The 18,665-nt window shown below is 46.0% G+C and overlaps 1 protein-coding gene across 1 annotated transcript in view; it reads left to right on the top strand.

The window, feature by feature from the left end:
- Positions 1 to 18,665, top strand: part of dnah2 (dynein, axonemal, heavy chain 2) — a gene marked incomplete at its 5' end in the record, with an annotated part of 216,531 nt that overhangs the window by 42,829 nt on the left and 155,037 nt on the right. Inside the window, 6 exons of the mRNA XM_084165815.1 lie at positions 6,293 to 6,422; positions 7,286 to 7,468; positions 9,772 to 9,986; positions 10,289 to 10,435; positions 12,534 to 12,690; positions 15,556 to 15,795. Of these exons, the coding sequence (XP_084021941.1) occupies positions 6,293 to 6,422; positions 7,286 to 7,468; positions 9,772 to 9,986; positions 10,289 to 10,435; positions 12,534 to 12,690; positions 15,556 to 15,795 (1,072 nt within the window). The remainder of the gene's footprint in view (positions 1 to 6,292; positions 6,423 to 7,285; positions 7,469 to 9,771; positions 9,987 to 10,288; positions 10,436 to 12,533; positions 12,691 to 15,555; positions 15,796 to 18,665) is intronic.

The following is an 18,665-nucleotide window of genomic DNA, read 5'->3' as shown; positions in this document are numbered from 1 at the left end:
CTGTAAGTACTGTTATTGTGAAGTGAAAACGTCTAGGAGCAACAACAGCTCAGCCGCGAAGTGGTAGGCCACACAATGTCACAGAATGGAACCGCCGAGTGCTGAAGCAAGTAGCGCGTAAAAATCGTCTGTCCTCGGTTGCAACACTGTTTGTCGGGAGCATCATGAAATGAGTTTCCATTGCCGAGCAGCCACACACAAGCCAAAGCTCACCATGCGCAATGCCAAGCGTCGGCGGGAGTGATGTAAAGCTCGCCGCCATTGGACTCTGGAGCAGTGCAAACGTGGAAATCTCTGGAGTGATGAATCACGCTTCACTATATGGCAGTCCGGTGGACGAATCTGGGTTTGGCGGATGCCAGGAGAACACTACCTGCCTGAATGCATATTGCCAACTGTAAAGTTTGGTGGAGGAGGAATAATGGTCTGGGTCTGTTTTTCATTGTTCAGGCTAGGCCCATTAGTTCCAGTGTAGGGAAATCTTAACGCTACAGCATACAATGACATTCTAGAAGATTCTGTGCTTCTAACTTTGTAGCAACAGATTGGGGAAGGCCCTTTCCTATTTCAGCATGACAATGCCGTCAACATCAGTGCCCGACCTCACTATTGCTCTTGTGGCTGAATGGAAGTCCCTGCAGCAATGTTCCAACATCTAGTGGAAAGCCTTCCCAGAAGAGTGGAGGCTGTTATAGCAGCAAAGGGGGGACCAACTCCATATTAATGGCCATGATTTTGGAATGAGATGTTCAACGAGCAGGTGTCCACATACTTTTGGTCAAATTGCTACCCAGACTATTTGCATTGGTTAAGGGCTTGTAAGTAAGCGTTTCACTATAAGGTCTACACCTTGGCATTTTTCTTATTTTGTTGCCCTACAACCTGGAATTAACATGTTTTTTGGGGTTGTTTGTATCATTTGATTTACACAAGATGCCTACCACTTTGAAGATGCAAAATATTTTTATTGTGAAACAAACAAGAAATGAGACAAAAAATCTGAAAACTTGAGCGTGCATAACTATTCACCCTCCCAAAGTCAATACTTTGTAGAGCCACCTTTTGCAGCAATTACAGCTGCAAGTCTCTTGGGGTATGTCTCTATAAGCTTGGCACATCTAGCCACTGGGATTTTTGCTCATTCTTCAAGGCAAAACTGCTCCAGCTCCTTCAAGTTGGATGGTATACAGCAATCTTTAAGTCATACCACAGATTCTCAATTGGATTGAGGTCTGGGCTTTGACTGGGCCATTCCAAGACATTTAAATGTTTCCCCTTAAACCACTCGAGTGTTTAGCAGTATGCTTAGGGTCATTGTCCTGCTAGAAGGTGAACCTCCGTCCCAGTCTCGCTGGAAGACTGAAACAGGTTCCCCTCAAGAATGTCCCTGTATTTAGCGTCATCCATCATTCCTTCAATTCTGACCAGTTTCCCAGTCCCTGCCGATGAAAAACATCCCCACAGCATGATGCTGCCACCACCATGCTTCACTGTGGGGATGGTGTTCTCGTTGTGATGAGAGGTGTTGGGTTTGTGCCAGACATAGCGTTTTCCTTGATGACCAAAAAGCTCAATCTTAGTCTCATCTGACCATAGTACCTTCTTTCAAATGTTTGGGAGTCTCCCACATGCCTTTTGGCGAACACCAAACGTGTTTGCTTCTTTTTTTCTTTAAGTAATGGCTTTTTTCTGGCCACTCTTCTGTAAAGCCCAGCTCTGTGGAGTGTACGGCTTAAAGTGGTCCTTTGGACAGATACTCAAATCTCCACTGTGGAGCTTTGCAGCTCCTTCAGGGTTATCTTTGGTCTCTTTGCCTCTCTGATTAATGCCTTCCTTGCCTAGTCCGTGAGTTTTGGTGGGCGGCCCTCTCTTGTCAGGTTTGTTGTGGTGCCATATTCTTTCCATTTTTTTTATAATGGATTTCATGGTGCTCCGTGGGATGTTCAAAGTTTCTGATATTTTTTTATAACCCAACCCTGATCTGTACTTCTCCACAACTTTGTCCCTGACCTGTTTGGAGAGCTCCTTGGTCTTCATGGTGCCGCTTGCTTGGTGGTGCCCCTTGCTTAGTGGTGTTGCAGACTCTGGGGCCTTTCAGAACAGGTGTATATATACTGAGATTATGTGACAGATCATGTGACACTTAGATTGCACACAGGTGGACTTTATTTAACTAATTATGTGACTTCTGAAGGTATTTGGTTGCACCAGATCTTATTTAGGGGCTTCATAGCAAAGGGGGTGAATACATATGCACGCACCACTTTTCCGTTATTTATTTTTTAGAATTTTTTTAAATAAGTACTTTTTTTCATTTCACTTCACCAATTTGGACTATTTTGTGTATGTCCATTACATGAAATCCAAATAAAAATCAATTTAAATTACAGGTTGTAATGCAACAAAATAGGTAAACGGCAAGGGGGATGAATACTTTTGCAAGGCACTGTATACCTGGGTTTCCATTAGCTGGTAATAGCCGGCTTTTGGCCGATATATATTTTTTAAAGCTGGGAGAAAGAAAAAAATCGCATTGCGAAATAATGCTTTTTAGCCTATTAATTGATAGAGTTACCAGTCGATGTAAATACATTTGACTGGTCAAGCTTATTGTTCTATAGGTTACTTTGCATAATTTAGTGGAATTAAATTAGTGGAATTTCGTTAGTCGTTATGTACAGTTGAAGTCGGAAGTTTACATACACCTTAGTCAAATACATTTAAACTCAGTTTTTCACAATTCCTTACATTTAATCCTAGTAAAACGTCCCTGTATTAGGTCAGTAAGGTTCACCACTTTATTTTAAGAATGTGAAATGTCAGAGTAATAGCAGAGAGAATGATTTATTTCCGCTTTTATTTCTTTCATCACATTCCCAGTGGGCCAGAAGTTTACATACACTAAATTAGTATTTGGTAGCATTGCCTTTAAATTGTTTAACTTGGGTCAAACGTTTCGGGTAGCCTTCCACAAGCTTCCCACAATAAGTTGGGTGAATTTTGGCCCATTCCTCCTGACAGAGCTGATGTAACTGAGTCAGGTTTGTAGGCCTCCTTGCTCGCACACGCTTTTTCAGTTCTGCCCACACATTTTCTATAGGATTGAGCCTTGTGATGGGGCCTTGTGATGGCCACCCCAATACCTTGACTTTGTTGTCCTTAAGCCATTTTGCCACAACTTTGGAAGTATGCTTGGGGTCATTGTCCATTTGGAAGAGCCATTTGCGACCAAGCTTTAACTTCCTGACTGATGTCTTGAGATGTTGCTTCAATATATCCACATAATTTTCCTTCCTCATGATGCCATCTATTTTGTGAAGTGCACCAGTCCCTCCTGCAGCAAAGCACCCCCACAGCATGATGCTGCCACCCCCGTGCTTCACGTTTGGGAGGGCGTTCTTCGGCTTGCAAGCATCCCCCTTTTTCCTCCAAACATAACGATGGTCATTATGGCCAAACTGTTCTATTTTTGTTTCATCAGACCAGAGGACATTTCTCCAAAAAGTACGTTCATCTCTAGGAGACAGAATACGTCTCCTTCCTGAGCGGTATGAATGACTAAAATGTAAATGTACTATTGTTTGTACAGATGAACGTGGTACCTTCAGGCATTTGTAAATTGCTCCCAAGGATGAACCAGACTTGTGGAGGTCTACAAAAAAAATTCTGAGGTCTTGGCTGATTTCTTTTCATTTTCCCATGATGTCAAGCAAAGAGGCACTGTGTTTGAAGGTAGTCCTTGAAATACATCCACAGGTACACCTCCAATTGACTCAAATTATGTCAATTAGCCTATCAGAAGCTTCTAAAGCCATGACATTATTTTCTGGAATTTCCCAAGCTGTTTAAAGGCACAGTCAACTTAGTGTATGTAAACTTCTGACCCACTGGAATTGTGATACAGTGAATTATAAGTGAAATAATCTGTCTGTAAACAATTGTTGGAAAAATTACTTGTGTCATGCACAAAGTAGATGTCCTAACCGATTTGCCAAAACTATAGTTTGTTAACAAGACATTTGTGGAGTGGTTGAAAAACGAGTTTAATGACTCCAACCTAAGTGTATGTAAACTTCCGACTTCAACTGTATCTTATCACACGCGCACAGCATACTGATACAGAGCCTATGTTTGAGCTGAAGTGTTTTAATATGACTTAGTAGATGTTGGCTAAATACCTCCCTGCACATTCTCACTGCAAAAAAGCTGCAGATTATGAGCAGCGCGCAGAGGGGCGTCTGTGCGTGTGTCCTTAACTTGAAGCGGGCAGCCAAGTTGGCTGTCACTCAGTCTGAATGCGCATCAACGTTTCATATTTTTTCATTTTGAAAACATATAGCCTACTTCATTGTTTGAAACCTGAACGTTTTACTACATATTATGAGGCATGTCTTACCTTGCTTCAAAGTAGCCTAGCCAAAATCTGACCATATCCGTGGAGGCAATTATTTTATAAAGACTTCCATATGCCATTGAAACCAGTACCCTATTTCTCTCATGTTCTATTGGTTTTTTCATTGTCCAGTAGCCAAAGGTACAATCCTAGTCATATTAGCAACCCATGCTAGTTGATGCATCTTAAGATCTCCCCTCTTTCTAAATTTCTACCGGATATTTTCATCTCTGTCACATGAAACTGCTAGCATGTGCAGTGCACATTTGACAAGTGTTTTCCCGATAATTGCATTATGGAACGAACATTTGCACGTAGCGTACGGCCTTGTGCGCATTGCTGTGCTTTTAATGTGAAGAAATAATCGTTTATCAACATTTTAAGCTAAACGTTCTCATCTGTTGCATCAACCTCATTGCTGTTGAAAGTTTTTTTTATGTACCCTAGGCCTACCGGTTGTATGACTTTGGTATCTATTGTCCCACAACTGTCCCAGAGTCTGTTTGGATTTGGCTGTTTCTTTCTCGCACAGGACGACAAGCTGACCAATAGAATATGTTAACTTTTCTACTATGGGGATAGTAGATTGACATAGGCTAGTGATTTTGCTGTTTGTTACTCATCTTGTTGGCTGAGGAAAAGTCAATGTGGACTGTTATTCTAACATCTTCAAAGTGCGCATTGGAATTTGGGCAGAAGGACGCACGGCGTTGCATCCTCGAGTTGCATGTTCTGTTAAGATGAATTACCATAATCAAAAAGTTATTTCTGTCATTCTGAGCACCGTTGGTGGACGCCCTAATCAGGTTCCGCCCCCAATACATATGGGTCCGGGAAATTTCTCAAATGTCCATTAAATTAAAATGCTGCCAGTCAATTATCCTCGCCACATTTTCCTAACGGAAACCCTGGCCTATACACTTTAACATTATAGCTGTGTCTGTATAGCTATGTCTTTTGCCACACACTAATTCCAAACTTCGACTAATACTGACATTATGTCAGCAGCTTGATGGTGTAGGAGTTGGATCAATGCTAGTCTGGACCTTGGACAGTACCCACCACCACCTCTCTGACTCAGCATTGATACATAGTTAGTATGTGTCTGACTGTCTTTTAGATGAGTGCTGCAGTGACTATCACTGTGTCCCAAATTACACCCTATTACCTATATAGAGTGCACTACTTTTGACAAGAAGCTCACATGTTGTGCACTATAGAATAGGGTGCCATTTGGGACATAGCCTATCTATGAGTGAAGAGGCCCCTGTGGGCCAGGCCTATACAGGGTTATACAGCAATGCCCCTTATTGTCATTCAGAGTTCTGGTGACAGCAGCCTATTGAACACCTCATCTGAATAACATGATTAGAGTAGGACGAGGTGGGGGGGGAGGAAGTGGGAGGGTGTGTGTGTGGGGGTGTGTGTGTGGGGGTGTGTGTATGTTTCTGTGCATGCTTACGTGGATGTGTGACCTGATCCTCAAGGGACTATCCCCCCCGCCGCCACCCCTCCACACCCCTTCTTCAGGGTAGCGGGGGTGTTGGGAACAGGGTCTGGCCAGGGGGCTGGTGTGTGTTTGATGTGGATGATGGATGGGGGTCGCTGGAGGTCGTGGGGTCGTAATGTTGTTGCCAAGACAGCTGGGCTTGTGTCAGGGGCAGCTGTTTCAAAGCCACTCAGCACATTACTATTGGTCCAATCAATACTAGCCTACACCCTGTGGTGTGGGTGTGTGTGTCGGGGTGTGTGTGTGAGAGAGAGTTTTCGCTTACATGTGTGAGAAACTGTTTGATCCATGTGGTCACGATTTCACCAAAGCATCAATCATGTGTGTCTGTACATGTTTTAATGTGTGTGTGCTCGTGTGTGTGTCTGCATGTCTGTATGTGTGTGTAGGTTCCGTGCGGGGGTGAAGGATCTGGAGGTGATGATGCAGAACCTGATCAGCACAGCGTTTGAGACGGTCAACACCGTGGAGGAGGGAGCTCAACTGCTAGATGTCTTCCAGCACCTGTCTGCCCGCGAGGTACACCACACACACACACACACACACACACACACACACACACACACACACCTGCATTCAAATGCCAGTTTACTTCCACACACACAACACTACTTTTATTAACCACACAGTAAAACCATATACACTTTACATGGCCGGACATCTTTGTGTTTCGATACGGCTGGCCTGTACAGAAGCCTATTTCTGTTTCCTAAATGGGCCATTCTATCACTAATGCTTGGGGAATAGCATTTTTCAACAATAGCAAGGCCTCTGTAGATTATTCATCCTCTAGTGCCTTTTAAAGCTTAGGGTGTATGTGTGCATGCGTGGTAAAGGACTTTCTCACGCTCAAACTACTTTATGTACTATCTGGGAGCCATTTCATAACAGAGATAAACACTGTAGAGTAAATACAGTCTCTCTCTGCCCCGCTGTCTCTCGCTCTCTCTCTCTCTCTCTCTCTCTCTCTCTCTCTCTCTCTCTCTCTCTCTCTCTCTCTCTCTCTCTCTCTCTCTCTCTCTCTCTCTCTCGCTCTCTCTCTCTCTCTCTCTCTCTTTCTCTCTCTCTCTCTCTCTCTGTCTCTCTCTCTTTCTCTCTCTCTCCCTCGATGTCTCTCTCTCTCTCTCTCTCTCTCTCTCTCTTTCTCTCTCTCTCTCCCTCAATGTCTCTCTCTCTCTCTCTCTCTCCTCAATGTCTCTCTCTCTCTCTCTCTCTCTCTCTCTCTCTCTCTCTCTCTCTCTCTCTCTCTCTCTCTCTCTCTCTCTCTCTCTCTCTCTCTCTCTCTCTCTCTCTCTCTCTCTCTCTCTCTCTCTCTCTCTCTCTCTCTCTCTCTCTCTCTCTCTCTCTCTCTCTCTCTCCCCTCCCTCCCCCCCTCTCTCCAGGCCATCAAGAGGACCATAGACAGGAAGACAGTAGCTGTCTATGGTCTCTTCAATAAGGAACTCAACCTGGTCAACAAGGAGCTGAGTAAAAAGGTGTTCCACACCCCCGCCCACATGCCCCTCCACGCTGGACAGGCCCACTGGGTTAGAGCCCTGCGCAGACGCATAGAGAGACCTATGGAGGTGAGAGGAGGGGCAGGGCCAGAGACTACTCATGGTTACAGTATACACCGTCATTGAGAGGGTTGATCATTAAGATATTTGTTTTATTGAACTTAATTTGAACTTTGAGGCCATAGGTCAAGCCCACCTTTAGGCCTTTGGAGGTGAAAAGGATCACGTTCAATGACAGTGATGTTACATTGGAAGGAAGCCCAATGTTGGTAAACCCACAGAGAAGAGATACTGTATAGGGGAGACAGGGGTTATAGCAGGCCAAAGTACTGTATAGGGGAGACGGGTTATAGCAGGCCAAAGTACTGTATAGGGGAGACGGGTTATAGCAGGCCAAAGTACTGTATAGGGGAGACGGGTTATAGCAGGCCAAAGTACTGTATAGGGGAGACAGGGGTTATAGCAGGCCAAAGTACTGTATAGGGGAGACAGGGGTTATAGCAGGCCAAAGTACTGTATAGGGGAGACAGGGGTTATAGCAGGCCAAAGTACTGTATAGGGGAGACAGGGGTTATAGCAGGCCAAAGTACTGTATAGGGGAGACAGGGGTTATAGCAGGCCAAAGTACTGTATAGGGGAGACAGGGGTTATAGCAGGACAAAGTACTGTATAGGGGAGACAGGGGTTATAGCAGGACAAAGTACTGTATAGGGGAGACAGGGGTTATAGCAGGCCAAAGTACTGTATAGGGGAGACAGGGGTTATAGCAGGCCAAAGTACTGTATAGGGGAGACAGGGGTTATAGCAGGCCAAAGTACTGTATAGGGGAGACAGGGGTTATAGCAGGCCAAAGTACTGTATAGGGGAGACAGGGGTTATAGCAGGCCAAAGTACTGTATAGGGGAGACAGGGGTTATAGCAGGCCAAAGTACTGTATAGGGGATACAGGGGTTATAGCAGGCCAAAGTACTGTATAGGGGAGACAGGGGTTATAGCAGGCCAAAGTACTGTATAGGGGAGACAGGGGTTATAGCAGGACAAAGTACTGTATAGGGGAGACAGGGGTTATAGCAGGCCAAAGTACTGTATAGGGGAGACAGGGGTTATAGCAGGCCAAAGTACTGTATAGGGGAGACAGGGGTTATAGCAGGCCAAAGTACTGTATAGGGGAGACAGGGGTTATAGCAGGCCAAAGTACTGTATAGGGGAGACAGGGGTTATAGCAGGCCAAAGTACTGTATAGGGGAGACAGGGGTTATAGCAGGCCAAAGTACTGTATAGGGGAGACGGGGGTTATAGCAGGACAAAGTACTGAATAGGGGAGACGGGTTATAGCAGGCCAAAGTACTGTATAGGGGAGACAGGGGTTATAGCAGGCCAAAGTACTGTATAGGGGAGACAGGGGTTATAGCAGGCCAAAGTACTGTATAGGGGAGACAGGGGTTATAGCAGGCCAAAGTACTGTATAGGGGAGACAGGGGTTATAGCAGGCCAAAGTACTGTATAGGGGAGACAGGGGTTATAGCAGGCCAAAGCCATCCTCGGAACCTAATGAAGCCAGGCTCCAGTTCTCTATAATACTCTATGGGGAGTATCAGCCAGTTAGGAGAGAGCAGGCCAAGCCACCCATCCAAAGGCCTATCATGGCAGTGGGCCAGTCCATTGAGTCCAGGGCCCAGATTCATAAAGCCGATCTAGGATCAGGTCCTCCCACACTGTCCATGTAATCTTATTATCTGAAAGGCCAAACTGATCCTAGATCAGATGGATAGGGGCCCAGACATGGCCTTGGCATCTGTGTGTTGTTTTAAACACTGTGTCTGCCTGGTCTCGTTGCTTACACAGAGCATATGGCTGGAAGGAACAGCTCTCTTGTTTAAATTCATCTTTCCGGAAACATTAGGCACCATAATTAAGATCAAGGGAGAACATTAATTCTACACAGATATGAATTGAATAAGCTCTCAGTTTTTATAAAAAATGTCTCCATCAAGTAAGTGGTAGTGAGTGTTCAAGGATACAGAATATACAACAGAAACACTATTCCTTAGCAACAGCATCCTGTAAACATTGGAGACCCTTCCGGTCCACAGTGTTTTGGTTCATTTAAGGTCCGTTTTGATACAAGTTACTATATGCCTTTCTTAGCTCATCTGTATGTCATGTGTTGCAATGTTGCTTCTTGTTTTAAACTCTTGTTGAATGACCTTGTAGGTGGTTTTAGCAGCAATCAAATGAATTGTCCCTGCTGAGATCATATGATCAGTACTTCTCCGTCTGTGTTAGGTGAGGCAGTGTTCTATTGTATTGCAACCTCCACTGCCCCCCCCCCGTGTTATGTTAACCTCTCCCCCCTCTGTCCCCTTCCGTAGGTGGTACAGCGTGCCCACTTCCTGCCCCAGATCGGCAGTGGAGAGGAGGTGCGTCTAGCATACAGCCAGCTGGTCCAGACCCTGGATGAGTTGGTCAGGAGGATCTTCTCTGAGTGGAGTCAGTCTCTGGACAGACAGAGTCTCAAGAGACTGGACCAGCCCCTCATGGTGCGCTGCAAGGAGAAACAGGGCATGCTGGACATCAACGTCGACAAGTGGGTTTATACCGGAGGACACACACACACACTCTGAGGATGGAGGAGACTGATTATGTTAGGAGAGTTTTCACAAACGCGGACAGACGGTTAGAGGACGCGTCGCAGCACATTCTCGCTCTCCCACGCCCTACTGACATAAAGCCATGCAGATTTCACTCTTATTTAGACAGAGACATGCTCTCACTCTCACCCCCACACTCCCGTTTACACAAACACCTTCTGTATCATACCTCTGTTGTGACGCTGCAGCATCCGTCCTCTGGGAGACTGTGAACACTCCCTGTCCTTGTTGTGTGTAGGAACCTGCTGAAGATGTTCAATGAGATCCACTACTGGGAGCGTCTGCTGTTTGAGATCCCCCACTACGTCTCTGACGTCTACCAGAGGAAAGAGGAACTCCGCAGCATGAGGGAGAGTGTACTGCTGGTGGTACGAGACTACAACCGGTACAGACACACACACGCATGCACGTAGACACACACACACAGGCACACACACACATACATGTACGCACACACACTTGCATTCGCGTGCACACACGCGTGCACACAGGCATATACACACACACACACACACACACACACACACACACACACACACACACACACACACACACACACACACACACACACACTACACCTATGTCTCTCACATCCTTACTCAGTATGAGGCAAATTAGACTGTAAGCCTCAGTGCCTGGGACCCTGCAAAGCTCAGCACACCCAACACTGCTTAAAACTGAACACACACACGCACACACACACACACACTGCGAAACTCAGCGCACACAACACTTCAGATTGAAGCACACTCAGAGTGGATGTGAATTAGCACGTGGCAGGCCATGCATAGCACAATGCTCACAACTTACTGTGAGAAGAGGCCTAGCTGTAGGTCAAGTGTGTGCATACTGCATCAACAAACGAATGCCTGGCTAGCTGTGTGTTAGTGTTTATATATTTCCCTGTAACTAGGTTGTCTACCCACTCTGCCCAGAGTGGATGAAAACAAGCTTTGGTGATGACATTTGACTTAATTATGTTATAAAATACATTTTACCAAGACAAATATGATTCTTCATGTTCTGAATTGTTCAGTGGGGTCTTTCACTAACATATCATTGATATTATTTCCGAAAAGTTGGATTTCGTAACGTAATAAATCCGATAATAAACACCGAGCTCTGTTGACAGAGCGTTGCGCTTTCTCGCAGCGACTTTCGAGGATTTTACATGTTGTACTCATCTGCAAATTTGTTTCTGCGGGTCGCAAAAAGTCTAACTGAATTATATGTAAAACGATTTTATTTTTAAAACTTACAGTACGATCAGTGGTCCATTGACATTTCACAAGAGATACACTTGTTTTTGTGAGAAATCTTCCAACAAGAACAGGAATTTCGGATTGATATGAAAAGCGTATACTAAAATATGAAAATACTACATGTCATGTCTCAAAATCGATATCTATCTTACCTCTATATTGTTTTATGTCCTCTGGATTCGAGAAGAAAGATCACAAGTTCAATGGTGAGCCTGTCAAGTAGCCTTAACTCTCACACAGCATCCAGTCTAGCTGACACAGCATCCAGTCTAGCTGACACAGCAACCAGCCTAACTGACACAGCATCCAGCCTAGCTGACACAGCATCCAGCCTAGCTGACACAGCATCCAGTCTAGCTGACACAGCATCCAGTCTAGCTGACACAGCAACCAGCCTAACTGACACAGCATCCAGCCTAGCTGACACAGCAACCAGCCTAACTGACACAGCATCCAGTCTAGCTGACACAGCATCCAGTCTAGCTGACACAGCATCCAGCCTAGCTGACACAGCATCCAGTCTAGCTGACACAGCATCCAGTCTAGCTGACACAGCATCCATCCTAGCTGACACAGCATCCAGTCTAGCTGACACAGCATCCAGTCTAGCTGACACAGCATCCAGCCTAACTGACACAGCATCCAGTCTAGCTGACACAGCATCCAGCCTAGTTGACACAGCATCCAGCCTAGCTGACACAGCATCCAGTCTAGCTGACACAGCATCTAGCCTATCTGGCACAGCATCCAGTCTAGCTGACACAGCATCCAGTCTAGCTGACACAGCATCCAGCCTACAGTAGCTGCTATTTTCCAGATTTTTGACCATTTTTTCTCTATACTCCCTAGATTTAGTCCCCTAATAAGAGACATGAGATTTAGACCATTGGTTTTCTTAGAGGAGTATCTACACAATTTAACATTGTTTTACCCATTGGTCAAAATATGCTTTTTTGATTGGACATCCTACTGTAATACAGTATTTAGTGTCCCAGGCTATTTCTGTTAAACAATACAGTGCAGGAAATGAATTGAAGAAAATACCACCAATATTATCATGTGTTTATATAAACACTCATGTTTGGTCTGTGTGTGTGTCCTGTGTGTGTCTATACTGTATTTATGTGTGTATATGTGTGTGTGTGTGTGTGTGTGTGTGTGTGTGTGTGTGTGTGTGTGTGTGTGTGTGTGTGTGTGTGTGTGTGTGTGTGTGTGTGTCAGGATCATCGCTGCGCTGTCTGCTGAAGAGCTGGGTCTGTTCCGGGAGCGTATCCGTTTCCTGGACAAGAAGATCCAGCCGGGTCTCTCCAAGCTGCTCTGGTCCTCTAAAGGAGCATCCAACTTCTTCATCAAAGACTGCAGGCTGCACGCCAGCAAGGTCAGGACACACAATAATAAAACACACACTGACTCATAGATTATAGAAAGATTGTAGAGTATTGGTCACCAACCTTGAGATAGAAAGAGAAGTTGTGCTGTAGGATTTTTCTAGTCATTTTGTTGCATTATAACCTTGAATAGGCTAGTTGAATCAAGCTTTATCATGTTTGGCTGGAACAAAAACCTGCATACATCTGATGCTGTCTAGGACCAGGGTTGGTAGCCATTGGGTTAGAAGAACACTTCACTGCACTGATAGACAGTAAGCTGAAGTACAGTAGTGGTTAGAGAAAATATAAGTATTTTACAGTAAGTCAGTATTATGTAAGTCAGTATTTTACAGTAAGTCAGTATTATGTAAATCAGTATTTTACAGTTAGTCAGTATTATATGTGACCTGACCTTACTACTGCGCTGTGCTCCTGGGCCCAGGGTTTAGATATGAAGCTGTAACCCCTGTAGCTATAGTACAGCAACAGGATATGGGTTCATTTGGCTCCCTGCTTTTACAAACCACCTCCATCACACTCGCACGCACGCACGAACACACACACACACAGCACACACTGTATCCCGTTGTCATCCTTCTGCGGTCAGCATTTTCTAGACCAATAAAAACATCTGAATCTTGGAAACAAATTCAGCAGAATTCAGCCGCTAGCAGAAAACAGCAGACACACACACACACACACACACACACACACACACCCAGCCAGGCTGGCCGCAGTTCAATTTAAGCCAGGATGCATGGAGTGTTATGAGACATTACTGTTGGATCCAATGCACAGAGGGCTGTGTATGATGGACTGTGTGTGTGTGTGTGTGTGTGTGTGTGTGTGTGTGTGTGTGTGTGTGTGTGTGTGTGTGTGTGTGTGTGTGTGTGTGTGTGTGTGTGTGTGTGTGTGATGGACGCAGAGGGCTTCTATTCTCCTCAACTACCGGCATCAAATGATCTCTAGAGGGAAGAGAAGGAGGGCAGGGATAGACGGGAAGGTGGAGAGGGGGATAGATTATAAATACACATAATCCTCCTGCATTTCATTTTTATTCCATTCCAATGCCATATAAGGCTGCATTATAAAGCAGGGGGAGGTTGTATGATTCATGGGTAATTGTATAGTAAGAGACACAGGACACAGGAGAGTTGCAGTGAATAGTCTGGTTTCAGATCAGTTTGTTCTGTCTTGCCAACAGCAATGACCGTAGGAATTGTCAAGACAGCACAAACAGACCTGGGACCAGGCTAGGCTAGGGGTGTAATGCTAAAATACTAGCTGTAGTATAATGAATGCTTTGCCAACGTTATGGAGTTACATTGTATTGGATGCTAAATTACGCTACGATGCTACAGTGGTTCAGTATAATAATGAATGCCTTGCCAACATTGCATTGGATGCTTCGATGCTAAGCTACGCTACGATGCTACAGCGCTACAGTATAATAATGAATACCTTGGCTTCCAGAGAGACGTTATGGGGGCTCAGTCTTCAGACAGGTTGAGCAGCAGCAGTATGTGTAATGAACACTAACACTCATTGGCAAGGATTCATGCCACCGCACCGCACCCCTCTCCCCTCTCTCCCCTCTTTCTCAAGGGGTTTAAGATCAAGTTTGCGTCAAGCCAATGTCAAGATCTGTCGAGCCCAAAGTCAAAAGCTCAGTGAGCGCTGTCTTCCGTGTTGTAGGTAGGTAGATGGGGAGGGAGGGTGTGAGAGAGAGAGCGAGCGAGAGGAAGAGAGATCTGAACTGACTCAGAACAGCCCCCACCATCCCTATTTTTCCCTCTCTCCCCCCACCCACTCCCTCTCTACCTCTCTTCCCCCCCAACTCCTCTTCTCTCGCTCTCAGAGGATTATTCTGTGCGGCAGGCCTTATCCCCATGAAAGCCGTAAAATCTGGAGATCGGAGCTAGGATCTGGAATTCTGAGTGCGAGCCGGATTACTCTCCATATGAATTAGGTCCGGCTGCCGAGGCAATATGAGAGAGCTAGTCATCTCTGCAGCTCCCCTCCTCTTCTCTCTTCCACAAATTGAATAGGAAACTGTTGGATGTATGTTCTGTTCTGGATGGCTATGGCCTGATGCTGTCATGATAAGACCTGTCTCTGGTAATTCAAACCAGAAGAGTTAGTGATGATGGAGATGGTAGAGCGTGGTTTCTATGTAATGAGCTCGCCTGCTTCGATCCTAGAAGTGAAGGGGGATTGGAGGGGGTTGGAAAGGAACACTGCTGGGAAAGTACCATGTGTTCTATATTCATCCAACTTTCCCAATTTGGTTCTATTCCTCTTCCTCTCCTCTCCTCTCCTCTCCTCCCTCTCCTCTCCTCTCCTCTCCTCTCCTCTCCTCTCCTCTCCTCTCCTCTCCTCTCCTCTCCTCTCCTCTCCTCTCCTCTCCTCTCCTCTCCTCTCCTCTCCTCTCCTCTCCTCTCCTCTCCTCTCCTCTCCCCTCCCCTCCCCTCTCCTCTCCTCTCCTCTCCTCTCCTCTCCTCTCCTCTCCTCTCCTCTCCTCTCCTCTCCTCTCCTCTCCTCTCCTCTCCTCTCCTCTCCTCTCCTCTCCTCTCCTCTCCTCCCCTCCCCTCCCCTCCCCTCTCCTCTCCTCTCCTCTCCTCTCCTCTCCTCTCCTCTCCTCTCCTCTCCTCTCCTCTCCTCTCCTCTCCTCTCCTCTCCTCTCCTCTCCTCTCCTCTCCTCTCCTCTCCTCTCCTCTCCTCTCCTCTCCTCTCCTCTCCTCTCCTCTCCTCTCCTCTCCTCTCCTCTCCTCCCCTCCCCTCCCCTCCCCTCTCCTCTCCTCTCCTCTCCTCTCCTCTCCTCTCCTCTCCTCTCCTCTCCTCTCCTCTCCTCTCCTCTCTCCCCTCCCTATCAGATCCAGCTCATCGTGGATGAGTACAAGGCAGCCAACCTGGCCATCTCCCGTCAGTGTGGTCTGATCAGTGAGCTGCTGCTTGTGCGTGTGGATGGGAAGACAGTGTACAGGGACCTGGAGTTTGAGGGGGACCAGCAGGCCCACCAGCAAGCCCAGCTTCAGAGGCTCCACTCAGCACACCAGGCCATTGTAGCCATCATGTCCCGGGTCTACGAGACCTTCCGCACAGACGGACCAGAGGTGTGTGTGGTGTAGTGACGCGCGGGTTGAATCATAGCACGCAGTCTCTGCGGTTATATCCGCGGGGCTGGCGGGTTAAGGGTCATTAAATATTGTGTGGGGGAAGGGCGGGTTGAATAAAGAGAAAACAATACTTATTTTTTTAAATAAATGTATCATTCATGTGCAGTTTATATCTATAGGCTACATTGAGGTTTTTCTTTCATTATTTTAGGCTATCTGGCATTAGTGCGTAAGCTTAAGGTTTAGGGCCTAACTGTACGCACTCTAAATAGCCTACAGCCAATCGCCAAATGCTTTTGGGAACGGGCAGAAAAAGTTAACATCGATCCACGGAGGCAAAAAGGACAATGTCAGAGTTTAATTCAATAAGAGAAAAGCTGTGAAATGAAGAGTTCAAAATAAAGATGTTTGGGAAAGATTTGGTGAAGTGGTAAAAGAGGATGATAGCAGTGCCGGCTATGTTACGTGTGATGATTGTGAGGCGCTATACAAATTCGACAGTCGCAAGACAGGGACTTCAAATAGGCCTATGGCACGTCAAGGGAACTGTAGCCTACTGTTCAGATGGGTTAAATGGAAACTGCAATCTGGACACTGACTGTAGGTCTATAACCTCTCACATAGCCTTAATATTAACTCCTGCAGAATTAAGCATTTCTTGCAGTAAAATTATACACCAAATATAGACCACATTTTGACTCGGGAACAGGAGTGGAGAAGTATGATTGAATTCTTTCAGCATCTAGAGAGAATTCAAATGCACAGTTAGATACTGTCTGTAGAGGTGCTATCAGCGTCATAAAAGCTGATTGTATTTCAACCACATAAAATATGCATCCAAGCAGAACTGAAATCTTATCAGAAACATGTTGGGTTGTTTTCACAGCTTTCTATTTCCCTAATACCAGTCAGAAAATCTTTCAATTTTTGGGGGGGTTTTTGGGGTTTTTTTTTGGTTTTTTTCTTCTGTCATATAATGACAGAAGAGAAGCTGCATGTATCTAATTATAGACAAGTTGACTAACAGATAGCCTACTGAAATTATAAGCAGAAACATCTCAATCAGGCAAAAAAAAGCCTGCACCCCCTGTCAAAAAATACACTGCTCAGAAAAATTAAGGGAACACTAAAATAACACATCCTAGATCTGAATGAATGAAATAATCTTATTAAATACTTTTTTCTTTACATAGTTGAATGTGCTGACAACAAAATCACACAAAAATTATCAATGGAAATCAAATGTATCAACCCATGGAGGTCTGGATTTGGAGTCACCCTCAAAATTAAAGTGGAAAACCACACTACAGGCTTATCCAACTTTGATGTAATGTCTTTAAAACAAGTCAGAATGAGGCTCAGTAGTGTGTGTGGCCTCCACGTGCCTGTATAACCTCCCTACAACGCCTGGGCATGCTCCTGATGAGGTGGCGGATGGTCTCCTGAGGGATCTCCTCCCAGACCTGGACTAAAGCATCCGCCAACTCCTGGACAGTCTGTGGTGCAACGTGGCGTTGGTGGATGGAGCGAGACATGATGTCCCAGATGTGCTCAATTGGATTCAGGTCTGGGGAATGGGCGGGCCAGTCCATAGCATCAATGCCTTCCTCTTGCAGGAACTGCTGACACACTCCAGCCACATGAGGTCTAGCATTGTCTTGCATTAGGAGGAACCCAGGGCCAACCGCACCAGCATATGGTCTCACAAGGGGTCTGAGGTACCTAATGGCAGTCAGGCTACCTCTGGCGAGCACATGGAGGGCTGTGCGGCCCCCCAAAGAAATGCCACCACACACCATGACTGACCCACCGCCAAACCGGTCATGCTAGAGGATGTTGCAGGCAGCAGAACGTTCTCCACGGCGTCTCCAGACATTTTACATTTAAATTTTTAGTCATTTAGCAGACGCTCCTATCCAGAACGACTTACAGGAGCAATTAGGGTTAAGTGCCTTGCTCAAGGGCACATCGACAGATTTTTCATCTAGTCGGCTCAGGGATTAGAACCAGCGACCTTTCGGTTACTGGCACTACGCTCTTAACCACTAAGATACCTGCCTTCCAGACTCTGTCACGTCTGTCACATGTGCTCAGTGTGAACCTGCTTTCATCTGTGAAGAGCACAGGGCGCCAGTGGCGAATTTGCCAAACTTGGTGTTCTCTGGCAAATGCCAAACGTCCTGCACGGTGTTGGGCTGTAAGCCCAATCCCCACCTGTGGACGTCGGGCCCTCATACCACCCTCATGGAGTCTGTTTCTGACCGTTTGAGCAGACACATGCACATTTGTGGCCTGCTGGAGGTCATTTTGCAGGACTCTGGCAGTGCTCCTCCTGCTCCTCCTTGCACAAAGGCGGAGGTAGCGGTCCTGCTGCTGGGTTGTTGCCCTCCTACGGCCTCCTCCATGTCTCCTGATGTACTGGCCTGTCTCCTGGTAGCGCCTCCATGCTCTGGACACTACGCTGACAGACACAGCAAACCTTCTTGCCACAGCTCGCATTGATGTGCCATCCTGGATGAGCTGCACTACCTGAGCCACTTGTGTGGGTTGTAGACTCCGTCTCATGCTACCACTAGAGTGAAAGCACCGCCAGCATTCAAAAGTGACCAAAACATCAGCCAGCAAGCATAGGAACTGAGAAGTGGTCTGTGGTCACCACCTGCAGAACCACTCCTTTATTGGGGGTGTCTTGCTAATTGCCTATAATTTCCACCTGTTGTCTATTCCATTTGCACAACAGCATGTGAAATTTATTGTCAATCAGTGTTGCTTCCTAAGTGGACAGTTTGATTTCACAGAAGTGTGATTGACTTGGAGTTACATTGTGTTGTTTAAGTGTTCCCTTTATTTTTTTGAGCAGTGTATAT

Source organism: Coregonus lavaretus, assembly GCF_964263955.1.
Source record: "Coregonus lavaretus genome assembly, chromosome: 7".
NCBI lineage: Eukaryota > Metazoa > Chordata > Actinopteri > Salmoniformes > Salmonidae > Coregonus > Coregonus lavaretus.
Note: the sequence above shows the minus strand (reverse complement) of the source record. Positions and strands in the feature narration are given on the sequence as shown.